Source organism: Cynara cardunculus (assembly GCF_001531365.2).
Source record: "Cynara cardunculus var. scolymus isolate 2C chromosome LG 13, CcrdV1, whole genome shotgun sequence".
Classification (NCBI taxonomy): domain Eukaryota; kingdom Viridiplantae; phylum Streptophyta; class Magnoliopsida; order Asterales; family Asteraceae; genus Cynara; species Cynara cardunculus.
The window spans coordinates 13,286,638-13,303,946 of record NC_037540.1 but is presented as its reverse complement, the minus strand read 5'-3'; the positions used below and the strand labels follow the sequence as shown (position 1 = coordinate 13,303,946).

General features: G+C 32.8%; 2 protein-coding genes across 3 annotated transcripts; both read left to right on the top strand.

Moving 5' to 3' along the window:
• Window positions 1-598: 598 nt before the first annotated feature.
• LOC112524058 lies at window positions 599-5,163 on the top strand. Of its 2 annotated transcripts, XM_025133680.1 has the most exons (3): window positions 599-748; window positions 1,596-3,268; window positions 5,082-5,163. In XM_025133680.1, exons 2-3 carry the CDS (start codon window positions 1,690-1,692, stop codon window positions 5,087-5,089), a joined length of 1,587 nt encoding a protein of 528 aa, XP_024989448.1. In that variant the 5' UTR covers window positions 599-748; window positions 1,596-1,689; the 3' UTR covers window positions 5,090-5,163. The 2 variants fall into 2 exon arrangements, with proteins under 2 accessions (XP_024989448.1, XP_024989447.1); XM_025133679.1 differs by lacking the exon at window positions 5,082-5,163 and having other exon boundaries at window positions 1,596-3,392.
• A 6,780-nt stretch (window positions 5,164-11,943) lies between these two features.
• Window positions 11,944-12,712, top strand: LOC112524596 (wound-induced protein 1). Its single transcript, XM_025134487.1, has one exon. The coding sequence runs from the start codon at window positions 12,163-12,165 to the stop codon at window positions 12,487-12,489; it is 327 nt and encodes a 108-aa protein (XP_024990255.1). The 5' UTR covers window positions 11,944-12,162; the 3' UTR covers window positions 12,490-12,712.
• The last annotated feature ends 4,597 nt before the right edge of the window (window positions 12,713-17,309 follow it).

Genomic DNA, 17,309 nt, shown 5'->3' with positions numbered 1-17,309 from the left:
CTCGTTGCGATAAATCACGATGCCTTAAGTACGTGACAAAATGAATGGATCAAACGAATTGCATGATTGGTCAAAATTCGGTCCACTTACCAAATTATTTCCATTTTAAGAATTTCATGAATAACCAATAAGTATAATTAGAAAATTATTATTAAAAATAAGTGTAAATTACGTTTTCAGTCCTTATAATTTATCAAAAATTGTGAATTTTATATGCATGTCTTCTCTATAGTTTATAATTTATTGTTGTTTCCGTTACTGAAACTAATTCCATCAGTGGTTTATCATTAAATATGAAAAAAGAAAACCAACAATAAATTATAAAAACATGAAATGAAAATAACAACAAATTGCAAACTACAACATCAAAAACAACAATTTTCAACAAACCAAAAATAGTTTACTATTAAAACATTGAACAAAATACAAATCTTTGAAATAAAAAGGGACTTGTAGGTTATTTGTAAGATTAAAAGGGTAATTTATGCCAATATAACAACATTTGGGGACCATTTCGTAACTTCTCCGTCAAACGAGGAAAGTGCCACCTTTCTAAAAGCAAAGATCGGTGGAGGGAGGAAAAGCAGCGCACTGAGGCAACAATGCCTTTGGACGATGTCGTATGGATAACCCACCTGCCCATTTGGACGTCTTTTCCCCGTGACAAACAAAGAATCTTACATATTCCAATTTTCTCTCTCGATTTCATCATCGAGCACGATGAACTCGAACTGATCTTCTTCTACAGGTACATGTCTTTCTCATAATTTTCTTCCTGCTTATGATCCTTAGAATTTTTGTTTGTTGCGCGTTAATTCATGATTTTTCCAAGTTCGCGACGTATACAGTTATGTAGAAGCTGAAATAATGCTTTAGAATTCTCGATTTTGAAGTTTTGAAGTCGTAAATGTGAATTAATTGCTAGGTTTTAGTAGATGTCGTTGCTCAATTCTCATTTTGTGTATGTTTAAGTATTTAGACAAGACGAACAACTCAAAATTGACCTGATTTGACATCTTCAGTTTCAAGCTTAAGTTTGAGAACTGCATCCCTAGTCTATTGAGCTTCAGCTTTTGTTTGATGTCTGGCAGCAGCTCTTTGTAATTTTCAGGCAGGTGAATGATTTGTAGATTTGCGATTCTTTTTCTTGTTTTTAGTCCCAACTCCCAAAGGATGATCAACAGGGGGGATAGGGTTGATTTGATTAATGGAATTGAAAAGCTAGATTTTCAAATTCCTGATTTTGTCTACAGATGCATTGGCGGGCATTCCATCTGCCTTGTTGATAGAAGATGGTAAATAGGATTACTATGTTCCCTTTTCAGGTCATACTATAAAATTTCCATATACAGAATTCATCTAAACTCCAATTCGAATTCCACACCAGTATTTTTGGTCTTCCAGGAAGACGGTTAATAAATTTTTAGCAGGCATGTTGATTTTGTATATAATAATATGATATTTTAGAAAAATGCATGCAATCGGTTTGAATCAGTATGTTTTTTCAGTTGTTATACTTCCAATAGAAGAATGAACCATCAGATTGGCAATAGATGGAGTGATCTAATGATCTCTTTATTCTCTTCTTCATTTAGATACAGGATGATTCTGAATCATGTTCCAGCCCTTGCATCTAGATGAACTTAGAGACTGAAGGGCAAAATATTGGGAGCAGTGTTATACAATATAATGTTGTCACCTGAAAATGGTGGAGTCGAAGGCGAAAATTCTAACGAATATGAAGTCAAACCTCCTCTTCCTCTATATATCAAAAACTCTAACATACCTCATAGCAACGAGGATGCTCAAGTTGACGGCGGGCATATTTCTCTGAGCAAACAAACATCGACTTTCCTTCGATTGGGTAGCTTAGATTCCTCATCTTTAAATTTGCAGCGGATTGCTAGTGAGAGGGATAAGTTCTCACGCACTATTCCATCCAGAACAAGCCACACTTTTCGTGAACGCTTCTCTAGGATCTTCTCTAGGAAACTTGATAGGGAATCCCTTCAGAAGACGGCTAAAGAATGGATAAGGAACCCGATGAATATGGTTCTATTGGCTTGGATTATATGTGTTGCTATCTCGGGTGCAATTCTCTTCCTTGTCATGACAGGAATGTTAAATCGCGCTCTTCCAAAAAAATACCAAAGAGAGGCATGGTTTGAAGTGAACAATCAAATCCTCAATGCGCTATTTACGCTCATTTGTCTATACCATCACCCTCGCAGGCTCTATCACCTTGTACTCCTTTTAAGATGGAGATCCGAAGATGTTACCAAATTGAGAAAAGTATACTGCAATGGTGGCACTTATAAACCCCATGAATGGGCACATATGCTTGTGGTTGTCTTGCTGCTTAACCTCAACTGTTTTGCACAATATGCTTTGTGTGGTCTCAATGTAGGATTCAATAGATCACAAAGACCCGCAATTGGGGTGGCAATAACCATTTCTATAGCAATCGCCGCCCCTGCCATTGCTGGTGTTTACACCATTGTTAGCCCTTTAGGGAAGGATTATGATATGGGTTCTGGTGAAGAATCCCAGCTTGAAGAGGGTAATGTCGAATACATAGGATCAAGACAAGAAAGAGTGAAATCATTGGAAAAAAGATTCTCATTTTCATCAAGAAACAAGACGATAACTAGTGAAAATAGTCCAAAATGGAGCGGAGGTATACTTGATTTCTCGGAGGACATTTCTATCGCGTATCTCTCCTTGTTTTGTGGGTTTTGTGTTTTCGGATGGAACATGGAAAGACTCGGGTTTGGAAACATGTATGTCCATACGGCCACGTTTCTTCTATTCTGTTTGGCGCCATTTTGGATTTTCAACATGGCTGCCATCAACATTAAGAATGAAACCATAAGGGAGGCTTTGGGGACTACTGGACTCTTGCTGTGTGTATTTGGTTTGCTTTATGGTGGCTTTTGGAGGATTCAAATGAGAAAAAGATTCAATCTGCCACCATCCAACTCCTGTTGTGGTAAACCTGCTGTTACTGATTGTGCATTGTGGCTTTTCTGCTGTTGGTGTGCTCTTGCTCAGGAGGTCCGAACTGGAAACTCTTACGATATTATTGTAGACAAGTTTTACAATAAACCCGAGGATGAATTGACCAAAATGCCCTCTCGAGAAGAATCCGGCCCGAGTTCTCCACCTTGTGATATCCCTTCAATGACCCTTGGTCCTAGGAGGGTTTCAGAGGATGATGGGAGTTCCTTTGCGCAGCCACGGATCGTAGAAAAAGATTCATCTTCAAGAGGTAAAGATGCAACTCTAGAACCACCTTTTCAATGCATTATACTTAGAGAAGATAATTAAGAACATATCTAAGCTTGAAATGCATTGTGATTTATAGGTTAACAATTTATAATTTGATAAATAAAGTAATTATTTTAAATCTATAACTTAATAGTTGAAGGGTCAGGTTCAGGATTTTCCCTATAAATTTAAAAAAAATGAAGTTGAAACATATAAAACCAAATTAATCATATCGATGGTTCGTAATGATTTTTGAATAAAAGAATCATTGAATACTTCAAATAATATAAGAACGATCCATCTTTAATATATGATTCAGTTAATAAAGAGATAAAATGACGGACCTGAATATAAAATATGATTGATTTATGGGTGCAACTTTTTTTAATTCGTAAACAATTATAGTCATAAAGCGGGGGCTACTCATGTTCAGTTGACCATATATTTTTATTTGTCCATAAAAAGAATTAATTATTTATCAAATAACAAAGTTAATAAAATATAGATTGTTAAGTGATATAAAAACAAAATCGTTAAAAACTTATATTATACGAATATAATCTTTGTGGATGACGAAAACAGGTTGGGTGGGATTTGATTCCATAGCATAGCTGTCCTGCTTTCGCTTCCTCGCTGCCACGTACCATTTTAAAATGTTGACACGTGCCCATTACACATTGCAATTAAATTAAACCAAAAATAGTGAATTATTTCAAAATCATTATTAAAACAACTTTTAATTTGGAAAGTGCGTTTGGTATGTTCCTTCATTTATGTTAACCCTTTGTTTAATTTCCTTCATTATGTTTGTTTAGGTTGTTTATATATCTATATCTATATCAATATCAATATCAATATCATCGTATTTGAATTAATATATAAAATTATTAATTAGATTAAGTATTTAAATTCTCATTTTTGTCTTCTCAAGTTTATCCACTTTTACATATTGTAATTTCCTTATGGTATTTCATAGAAACGAAAGGATAAGTAATAATAATTTTTTATTATTATTTATGTTTTTTTTGTTTATGTTCATCCTTTTATGTAGCATCTAAGCGAAAAAAAATAAATGAAAACAAACAAAGCACATTTTTTTCACGAATGAACATGAGCACAAAACATTTCATTTGTTTATTGTTCAGTTACGTTAAACAAACATATACGATCAGACCTCCATTCGTGATCGTTCGCTTAGATGAATATATAATTTTGCCAACAATTTTACATGGCATAAAATGCCTTAAATGTCTTTATATAGTAGGAAAAGGTTAAGAAAACTCAATAATTTTTCTCATTTTGAATGATTTAGTCGTTAATTTGTTTTTTTGAATTAAAAAATCATTAAACTTTATAATTTTAAATGGTTTAGTCGTAATTTATTTATTTTGAATGAAAAAATAATTAAATTTTTTTTTTTGAATGAAAAAACCATTAAACTTTCTCATTGTTCATTTAATAAAACATGAATATGAGTTCCATGTAACACATTTGTTGTAGTCCATGTAAAGATATAGCACATGAAACTCAGCTAAGGTCCAAAGTTATCGAATATCACTTACCAGACTATGTGGCCTGGCTACCGATACCTAGATAAACAACGAGTATTCAGAATATTACTTCAATAATATACTTTACAAGCCTTACGGCATTCCAGGTCCTGCAATGGCTTCACAAGGCTAAAATCGAAACTCAGACCATGCCTCACAAATATTATATTGATGCATAAATTCCAATTTTAACAATACGACTTTTAGGGTGTTTTTGGTACATTGAACAGAATATAACAGGGTTCCATGTTTTATGTTTGGCAGGATTTTGATGTGGAACAAGCTTGTTCTACCCCTATCATATGGAACAGGGTGGAACAAGGTTGAACAAATTCATATTTTACCAATATAATCTCAAAATAAAACTTAATTCTTGTCTAAAATATCAAATAGGTCTCATTTTTACATTTTATTCGTTCTTTAACTTTTATTTATTGTATTTGATATCTTTTAAACTTTCAGTTTACTGTCTTCAAAATATTATTTTTATATGATTTCTATATTTTTATTAATTTATGTAACTTATTATATATTAATAATAAAAAATAATGTAGATTAGGGATAATATAAAAATTGGAAACTACATAAACTTTTTTATTTTGGTTTCATTTTAATTGTTTTGACGAAAACTTTCTAGTGATATATTTTGTTATAAAAATAATTATTTTATTATAATTTAATAAATTATATAAATCAATCAAAATGTATAAACAACTCATCACGAATAAATTGATTCTAACGTTATGTTTTCGAGTTATTTTTTTAAAAATGATTCTAACGTTATGTTTTTAAGTGTTCTTTTTTTCTTTTTGAGATAGAACGAGTAATTCAAAATTTTCGGTAGCTTTTTGTCTAAAAATTTCCTCTTTAATATACATAAATTTGGAGGGAATTCATGTATAATCGTATGATAATGAGATTGTTGTTCTCTCTCTAACTCAAAAACTCGGAAAAAAGGTTGTCCCATGAAGACAACTGGGATACGGTTGGGTATTTCGATAATTTATCATCCTATCGTTTTCAATTTTTGTTTTTTTAATTTGTAATCATCTTATTTTGAAAGCGATTTTAAATGTAGAACGTCGTTGCATCAGCAAAATACCATTTGGGATACTCCTGGGCGTTTTGGTAAATTGTCATCCATATACATATTTTTTTCAATCTATTCGTTATCTCAATATAACTCATTTCTACATATGTTCAGTAACTGTGAACATATATAGATGCAAATTAAGAAAATTAATTGAATATGATATACTTAAGAAATTATGAGTAGACTAGAGAAAACAACATATTGAAGGTTAAGAGAATATTTTGATGTATCAAATTATCACCGCGACCAATCCGTACGGTTTAGGTTGAGTTGAGTTATACTTTGGTTTGAATTGAAATTTCTTAAATTACAAATATTAAACTAGATTGTTTAAATGTATTTAACCCGATCAATCTAAAGACAACTATAATTGAGTCTAGTAGGCGCTGCTAAGGTGGGTTTTCAAGAAGACAAGGACATTTACTCTTTTATTGGAGATAATAATGGACATAATGATTGCTGGTAATTTTAATTCAAAAAAGAAACACCGTCAAACTTTTCATTTGAGTTTTCAACTTGTGATGATGTAGATTTAACTAGCCGTTATAGGATGATAAAAATTGTAAGTCGAAATGCGTAAATCACAACATAAGAGAAAATACGAAAATAAACATACCTTTCTTGATAGTTTGGCTGAACATTGTACACAGGGTACTGATTACCCTATACCACAAGCTATATTCAGGAGTTCATAACAAAAATTATAAAACATAGATGAACGTTATATATGGAGTACATCTATGAACCTGCATACAAACTAAACAATAAAAGGCTATTTCAACCTTCATAGGAGAAAAAGTACAAAGAACATCTGATTTTATCTGAAATCAAAGTGGATTCTCAAACAGTTGCATTAGTTGAAAAGAAATAGTATATGAGGGAAAATAAACAAAACTGAACAATATGAATCAATACCTTTAGATGATGTTTTTCCGAGGACGATTCTTGTATAAATCCTGAATCAAGATGTTCTGTTCGGTCCTCAGGTTTTAGAAACGCAAAAACATAGAAAGGAAGGACGGTTGGAGGAGTAGAAAGGGTTTTGTAGATGGTGGAGGATTCAAGGGAGCGCGAGAGCAGATAAACCTGATTTGAATTTGAAACCGAACCCAAGAAAGTAAAGTTGTTGTAGGAGGTAGTATGCATCAGATACTTATACATTATGTTTATTGAGTTGTAATTCATAGTCTTTTTGAAGTTTGTGCACAAAATGGTGTTACTTTGTGTTTTGTGAGTTGTAATTAAGAGTTTTAACACAATGAATTATGATGTAGTATAGATATAGATAATGAAGAGTTTATATGAAGCATGGGAAGTAAAGTTTCACACAAAGTTGAAGCTTCAGTAAAACTATAATTAATTGAAATCATCTTGAAATCATTAAGCAACACATTCTTGAAATCATCTTCCACGATCTTTTTCACTATTTTCACGATCAAATCTATAATTTCAAGTGTTTTTTTTAGAGATTTTACAATTCGAATAAAGGTTTTACGGAGGTGTTCTCGTTTGAACCTCCACACACACACATACACACACACACACACACACACACATATATATATATATATATATATATATATTAGGTTCGATCTCGTGTATTACACGGGGTAATTTGAAAAAATTGAATCTTGTCAGGAATTTATCTTACAGATATGAATGATTAACGAAAGTACGATGCTACTTCAGACTTGTACTCCTGAAATAACTCTGAAGTATAACTCTGAAAAATGACTCTGAAAAATGACTCTTCAGACTTGAATTTAGAAATTAAACTATATAGATAATTAGTTAAAATGAAGTTAACCCTAGAATAAAATTAAATGTGTTATTTCGAACAAATATAGACATATTTTTGGCAAAAAAAAACCTTTTATAGCCGACATGTTAACCAACAAAACTCGTTTTACAGAACTTCTTGACAACATCAGCAAGTGATAGCTGAAAGCTGAAAACTAGCTCTTCAGTGATAGCTGAAAGTTGTCACGATAAGCTGAAAACACAAGCTAAAGGCTGTCAGCAATAACTTGTCAGATTAGCTGAAGAAAATTAGTCTGAACTAAATCACGTTTAGTAGAAAAATCAATTAAACCACGATAAAAAAAAAATACATCTTTAGAGGGACAACTGTCAACCAAATAGGCCTCTTTGAATCACTAATGTAAATTGTGTCTAGATACATGTTTATACGAGAAAATAAGATAACCGACTCACCAAAAGATAACACGTATCACTCAAGTTACTTATTTATTAGGCGTATAAATTTGATGTTTTTGCTTTTTATGAAAAAAAAAAGTATTTGGAGGCCAATTTTAAAATACAATATTGTATGGCCCATATAAGCAATAAATGGAAAGAGAGACGATGTTTCCTAGTTTTAACTTGAGTGTTGAAGACAAGGTCTTATAGTTGTCATAATTTGACTATTCAAACCAACCCACTGTGGGATGATGCGAAATATGGAAAACACACCATTATATCTTACATTTAAGATATTCTTCCTCTTTCAAATACAAAAATAACCAAAAAAAATATAAAAATACTGTTAATTTATATGTATCAGAATAAGAGTTAAGATGAAAAGTTTAAGAAATGATCTGAATCCTTGATTACATTTAATCTCAAATCCATCTATAAATCATGTTTGATACGGAGATTGATATGATACATCTCACCTTAATTCTCATTTTGACTGAAATCCAACCTTGATTTATAATTTGTTTAGTGATTAACATATAAAAGTATATTTTTTTTTATTAACCTGGATATCAAACTCGCTATGCGAGCCGACTAATCTCAGGACGACCACCTGCTTTGCAGAAAGCCTAGAGTCACCGCATTTGAACTTCCGTGGTCACAAGAGAATTTTTATTTCTCTTTGAATTTGAACTTGAGACCTACTGATACTTTTGACGTTTAAAGTCAAGCTCAAACCAATCAGACACCACCGTTGTGGTTATAAAAGTATATTATGAGTGAGTATATAATTGAAATTTAGGAAAAGAGAAGGGTCATTGTCCACACCCTATCTATTACTCTTTATGGATGATCTTAGCTTAAAAAAGTCAAATCAATCTTTTCTTACACTTCAATCAAGCGATTTATTTTTGTTTATCATTTTGCTTAAAAATTTGTAATTAATAAAAATAAATTTTAAAGTAAACTACAAATGTGGTCCATGTCAGAAATAACATTTTTGGTCTTTATAGTTTTAAAATTATAAGATGGTTATTGTGATTTACAAAAATGTCTGAATTTGTTTCTCCTTCTAACTACTATTAGAATATTCCATTAAATAAGGGGCACTTTCATCATTTGATTGATTTTTGTTTCTCTTTTGCTTAATTAAAATGATCTTATGATTTTGGTTCTTATGGTTTTTGATTGTGTAAAAGACAATAAATCGATATAAGGATGAAAAAAATCTTTCATTTAACAGAATTTTTAATGGATGTTAGATGGAATGGTCAAGTCCGGATGTTTTTGTAAACCACGATTACCATCTTGTAATTTTAAAAATACAAGGACAAAAAATGTTATTTTTGACAAATCACATAGACCAAATTGTATCTTATTCTAATTTAATAGGATTATAAATGGCGTGAGGCCAAGCTTCAAGTCTTAGGTGTTATGACAGGAGCATTACTTTTTTTAAAACATGATTTTTGACAGCAAATCACTATACCATATATATATATATCACAATATTATATATTTATATATAGAGAGATCTAATCAAATGAAAACTGATTAGTTTGTTTTAACTGTGAAATCCAATCTCAACCATAAATCAACTATAAATTAGGAAATTAATAATTATGGTAATTTGAGTGAAAATTATAATTATAGGACATATTAGGTATTTTTTAAAAACTCTTCTCTCTCTCTCTCCTCTCTCCGACCTCCAATCTCCGACATCCGGTGAAATCAGTATCACAATATATCATAATGGGTATCACATTGTGTATCTTTGTTTTTAAGGTTTGAGTCGGTATCATAGTTGGTATCACAATGGTATCACAATATATCACAATGGGTATCACATTGTGTATCTTTGTTTTTAAGGTTTGAGTCGGTATCATAGTTGGTATCACAATGGTATCACAATATATCACAATGGGTATCACATTGTGTATCTTTGTGATTACTTGGTACCTACCGGATTAATGTTCACCGGATGCCGGAGATTGGAGGTCGAATAGATGAGAGAGGAGAGAGGAGAGAGACGTTTTTTAAAAATATCTAAATTGTCCTCTAATTATAATTTTAACTCAAATTGCCATAATTATTAATTTCCTAATTTATCCGTTGATTTGTGGTTGAGATTGGATTTCACAGTTACCACAAACTAATCAGTTCTCCCTTGAATGGATCCATATATATATATATATATATATATATATATATTGTGTGTGTTTTCATTTGATAAGTGTTATGTATTTGAGAAGTAGTGAAATGATCTTAGCCCTTCATCTAGTAGAGTTTGCAGCTTTGACTGTAAAACAATGAATAATTCCTCGTTTGATATGCAAATGATAGAGAATTAGTTTATTAACTTTTACAAATAGGTAGCAAAACAAGTGCATATGTGAACCATGTGATTCACATATGAATTAATTAACCGATTCACATATAAACTAATTAACCGATTCACATATGAAATATGAGTTCATATATGAAGTTGTATGCCACTTATTTGTAAAAGTTACAAAACTACATCTCTATTTTTCTTTTGATGAGTCAAAGCCACAATTCTTGACCAATATTGACTGTAAGAAAGGCTAGGATCGCTTATTTACTTTTTTAATACTTACCACTTATCAAATGAACCTCACCATATATATGCACATGTACATATGTATATAAGGTTGAGTTTACATGAGACCACATCGTTTTCATTAGACCAGTAAGACCATTTTTTTACACTTAAAACTTCACAATAAAACACTAATGAAGATAAAAAAAATCTGAACTTTCACAGCAAAAACATTGTGAAAATTACCTTCACAAGTTTTTGCTGTGAAATTTCAAGTGTAAAAAAATGGTCTCACGAAAACAGGTTGGTCTCACGTGATCCCAAGTTTGTATAGATATATATATATAGATATGTTTTATATTATTACTAAATAAGTCAATGATAGTAAATAATTTAATTTGGTTTATATATTAAAAATTAGTCGATAAAACATAAAAAATATAAAGAAATCAAATATCACATTACAAAAATCGTATATTAGATCATGGTGTGTCACATGCTTGACGTGACGTGAAACACAAATCTTGAGTCACGCCACGATATGACAGCTATTGCAGCGAGCCAAAATAGAATCATATGTTATTAAGTTTTGACTTGATTTTTTATTTCTCATTTATAAATTATAGCTATAAATTCCGACTAATAGTATGAAGAATTTGAGTGTTTAACGAGCTATAATTCTCGAGCTCAAGTCGATATCGAACAAAAAATAGAACCCATTTAACTTAATGAGCCGAGCTTTATACACTAATATTCAACTCGGCTCATTCAAAAAATCGATTCAATTTTTCGAGTTGAGTGAGCCATTCGATTACAACTTTTTACGGCTGAAAATGTTCATATATTTACTAATAAGACAATAAAAATATAAAAATTATCAAGCTCAAGCCAATAAAAGGAGTCAATCAAGCGTGAATTCGAACCCATAGACGAGCATCGAGCTCGATAACTCAAAAATATTCCAGCTCGAGCCCTACAATGAAAAGGTAACCGAGCTTGAGTCTGATTTTAATTTTTTAAACTCAGCTGGATTAACCTACTACTTGACTCGACTCATTTACGTCCCTATTTCAGACTCCAATACGCCAATATGGTATTATTTTTATTATTAAATAAGTATTTAAAAAAAATTAAAGTTCATCAAAAAATGAGATAAGAAGAAAACGAAAAAAAAGGAGATTAGGACACGCTCACCAATTGGGATGACAACATTGCCAAAATTCCGAAACTACCCTTTACCTCTCTCCTATAAAAGCTGCCCCTCCCGTAGCCATTTCATCATCCCCATTTTCCGACTACCTCCTCCGATAACATCGTTTTCTAGGGTTAATCTTACAGAACTGGCCAACCCTCAAGAAGCTCTGGAGGATTCCGGCAACGAGAGCGTGGTGCTCGCACTTTACCATGCGCTAAGCTCTCGAGACGTCCAAGTCGTCCACAAACTCTTAGCACCTGATCTCGAGTGGTGGTTCCATGGCCCTCCGTCTCATCAGTTTATGATGCGATTGCTTACCGGAACTGATAACGACGTAGCCGACTCTTTTGAATTCACGCCTCATTCGGTTGACGCCTTCGGATCTACGGTCATCGTTGAAGGCTGCGATCAACACCGTGATATCTCCTGGATCCACGCCTGGACCGTCAATTCGCATGGGATAATTACACAGGTTAGGGAGTACTTCAACACTTCCCTTACTGTCACTCGCTTCGGTAACTCTACCAAACCTGTTTCGGTTACATCATTACATTGCCCTTACCTTTGGGAGAGTAGTCTCTCTAATCGCGTCGGAAAATCGGTCCCTGGTCTGGTTCTGGCAATATAAATAGAAATCGCGTTCGTTCAATAAACAATAAGTGGAAGTCGATTCGGATTGTGATTTGGTAGCATCCTGCATCTGCGAGGATGTAAGATCTGCTTTGTGTGGTTCTTAATTTCGTTTTGTATTATCTGTATTTGGAGACAACTGTAATCCATCATGGAGATCCTATCCTGGTTGTGGTCAATTTATAGCCTTAATATAAAATCGTACCTTTGTTTTCTGATAACTTTGCTCTATTATATTGATTTCCTAGTACTTATCTTAGATGTTATTGGTAAAATTATCAAGATAAAACCACCACGAATTTCATCCACATTCAAACAGCCCCTTTCAAAACTGATTACATTCATTGAACATGTAAATCGTTGCACAAATCTTATTTGTTTGTCTTTACTAAACCATAAATGGGAAACCTAAGATGTAACCATGATTGAAAGGAATCTTATTATCCATCTCCCAACAAATTAAAGCTTGATCCCAAATGATATTCTCGATTGGATTATTCTAATTCAATGGAAAAGTGGTTTCGATCTTGGTTCTTGTCTAGGGTTCTTGCGTCCTCAACTTGAAACAAATGTGGAGGGATTTACCACCGACAAGAAAGTACTCCAATAATAAAAGGTATCTAGTTTTGAGGACGGATCCGATTCGAATGAACATATAAACAACGACAATAATGCATGTAGGAAGTAGAGTTGGAATCTTTATTTCCCTTTGTGGTGTTCGCAATCTAAATTGGAACCACAAACCATGTCACAGCGCCTGTTTAGGAAGTTTTTTGAACGGAATGGTTTAACGGTGAATGATCAAACTAGATCACAAAACATGTTCTGTAATCTGTTCTGGTTTATTACGAGCTTTAAGTTAAACTATAAAAACATAACATTCATATTTAAAATAAAGGTTTTACCAATAGAATATTATTAGACGAACTAACGAATTATAAAAGAAACTAAGCCAAAAAAAATGTTGAGCGAATTGAAAAAATAGTTGAACTAATTCACCAACAATTAATTGCTGGAATTGAAGGACCATTTGGAATTTTAGGTTTTGATTTATAACGGATTTTGAAGTTTTGAGGAAACATAAATATACATGTGTATTTTGGTGTAGTCCAAACTGCTCAAAAAACGTTCAAACTGTAGATTGGACCAAATGGTTTGCTTATTTTTCAAATTGGATCGGACTGACAGACCACTCCAGCAGCAAAAAAGAAAATGTCTCCTTATTTTGTTACACCCCCTCTCTTGCCCACAAGTATGGATGCCAATAATTGTTCCTTGTGATATGCTTTAAATGTTATCCATTTTGCCCATATAAATAACACGTTGAATGAATGTGAATTTCAAAATGTTCTATAACGTTATCTATGCAAACACACACATTACACATGCGGATCCTTTATGACTTACAATTATATAAAAAAATGTACTATTATATTATCTATGTCTAAAATATTCTTAGAGACAAGAAAATATTGACCAAAACATTTCAATCGAAAGACACACAAAACCTAAACCATTGTTCAGTTAAAAGAATAGTATTGATCCCTTGTGACCTTTATCAAAAATAACATTTCTTGTCCTTGTATTTTTAAAATTAAAACATGGTAATCAAAGAAGTATCTCCAATAATTAGATAAGTGTGAAAAGGAGTTTATGATGGATACACAAATCATGTCAATGATCTATCAAGTATCAACCAACTTAGCTGTAAATGCTACTACCCGAAAATAAGGCTTACAACCTGTAAACGATAAACAATTTACTCGTCAATAATATCAACAACAGAAAACAAAAGACGAAGAAAAATAACCCATAAATGGTTTCTATAGAGGGTTGTATCTCATGCTTCAGACCTTCAAATGCAATCTCCCACAGTTTAAGAATCTCTGACGACAATAACAACTCTATGTAAAAATTTATCACCCTTAATTTAACTTGAAAGAGATCAAATCCCGATCCTAATCTCATTCCATCTCATTTAATTTAAATAAAATCAAATCTCAAATTCTAGTCTATTCCATTTAATTTAAATTAGACCGACGAGTTGTTCGGTTCGTTTTCTATTAAGTCATGTATGTATAAAGTTATATGTATCGAGTTGTCTGTATCAATTTAACTTAATTAATGTTCAGTTGTTATGCTGCATGAACAACCTGAATGACATAATGCCTAATTTACTGTTAGTTTATATACTGGAATCTTTGTGGATAAAATTTCACAACATAGCAATGATATTTGCAGCAAAATTTAAATAAAGTAGTATATCAAATAAGAAAATTATAACAACTTTGCACACAAATCATCAAAAAAACAAAATTTTTAGAGTAAATTTATGCAGAATTGCATTAACCTTTTTGACCTCCAATTCATCCTTTGCAGGTCCACCTTTTGCCATGGCATCATCATAAACCCCAACCCTTTTCAAAACGAAATCCTTCCCTTTCGCCATAAAGGCATCCTTCAATCATCTCCCAATCGGACCTTCATTCCTCACAATAACCCTAAGATCAGGATCCTCTTTGTCGGAAATATAAGAAATCTCGATAACACCATCGGCAATCAAAAGCGATTTCCCTTCATCATCTCTCGCCTCGCCTTGCCGTGCCAATTGAGCAAAACGCTCAACTCATAACCGGGGATAATTTTCCCCTTTTGGACATTAACATAAGCCTCCGCTTCCACTTCCACTTCCTTGATCTTCTTCGAGAGGAGATATGATTGTTGGGGAGGCAGAGGTTTTGTTTAACAGGACAAGGGGCATTTTTGGAATAATGATGGTTGAATGCTAAGGAAACAACTATTTTGGCTGACCGAATAAGCATCCGGCTGAAGTAGTAAGCCACAACGGAACAGTCCTGTATGGCTAACCGAATAAGTCATACAGACTATGTAGCTCATTAAGCCACAAATGAACAACCCCTAAGTGGACTAGCAAGTCCACATAAAATAGGATCCCAAAAAAACCAATAGAATTGAGAATCAAGTTGGGCTAATAGACATGCTCCTGTAATCTTGGCAAACAGATGCATTTTGATATTGTTATTTTTTGGTACATTGAATGACATTTAGCCATTTACCAATTTCTTATCTGATATGTATTTGGCAAGGGCTGATAATTTTACTCAGTAAGAGTGATAATAAAGATAAAGATTCTTACCCGGTAAGCGCTTACCATGTGAAAAATTGTTGCATACAATCTTACCCGATAAAGCAAGTTAGAGTGTTGATTCTTATTGATAAGTGATTACCCCGGTTAATTGAAGTATTAGTTCGGTTGGTCTTAAACCGACGAAACAACTATATAAATGATTCGTCAATTGCTACCTTAAGACGAAAATTTTCAAATATGAATCGATATCTATACCTTGGTCCAATTTTTGATATTCCCTTGATCTCTTAAACAACTCAACATTCTTGAGCGTCTGAACGATCTTCTATAAATTCTTTTTAATTATCTAGAAAAGAAAAAAAAATTATATATTTTTTAGTAATCACTAAATCTAAAAAATATTTTAAACCATCTATTTTGACAGGGACATAATCATAGACCATTATGAAGCCAATTTTGTAATATATTAGAAGCACACAAATAAACTCAGAGAGGTGTTTACCAAATGCTTATCCATGTAAGCACTTACTAAGTTATATTAACTTACTAGAAGAATATGACAAAAACCAAGAATCTTATCTGGTAAGAACGAAGGAAAGGACCGAGAGAGTTATCCGATAAGTGAGAGCGATGACTCTTACCATGGTTAGCACTTACCTGGTGAATTGTTGCATATAGTGTTGTTTTGGTGAACTAAAATCTTGTTCAGTAAGTGATAGTGTTAAATCTTACCGATAAGCTTACAGGGTAAGTGTTTCGATAAACGGCCCCTTAAAACTAATTTCATTCCGTACTTATGAGACCGATCACGTAAGAGACAGTAATAAGTTGGAAAACAACCAAACAAGTGTCGGCCAATTAATATGTGATATAATAATTCGTAATTAGCACACAACTACTCTCGACCAATTAAATTTCATAATTATGGAATCGCTCAAGTAAACGACTACAAGAATTACATCATTCAAATATATCTGCAATAGAATTATACATCAATTGTAACAATACGCTCTTGTTCGGTTGATACATCCTAAAAAACAATGGAATTCAGAAGAGTATTAAACAAGGGTTAAGCTTCTCAGTAGGGCAAATTGTGACCCTTGCATGTCCCGCAGGTCCTCCACCTCCTTTTTCGAGCTTCGTCTCTGGACTCTCTCTTCCTCTCTCTATATTCTCTGTCACCGACGAACTACCATCGATGATGTGATCATGGAGACCAAAGCTTCAAAACTGTTTACATTCATGCCTCCCGCCTTGCAATGCGGATTGTGCCGTTCACGAGATTAATGATCAATTGATCGAAAGATTCTACAGAGAGAAAAAAAAACGTGATATAGATGTGACAAAGTAGAAGACGATAAGAATAACTTATATCCAATGGAATTCTTAAACTCACTGTTGTTAGCGGTTTGCCTCCTAGTTACCTTCGGCTTCGAATTGGATGCCAATAATACTATTAGGTAATATCAACCCCTCAAATGGATTATGTAACGGCATGAGGTTGATATGTAGAGGTATTCAGAAGAACATCATTGATGCATAAATGTTAGTCCCGAAGGGTAAGGCAATAAACAGAAAGTAATTGTAGAAGGGGGGGTTGAATACAATTACACAGATTTTTTCAACTTTTTAATTCTTATTGATTTATATCAAGAATTAATACACACAGAAAAACAAAAGATTGTTGCGGAAGATAGGAAAGGAAAACC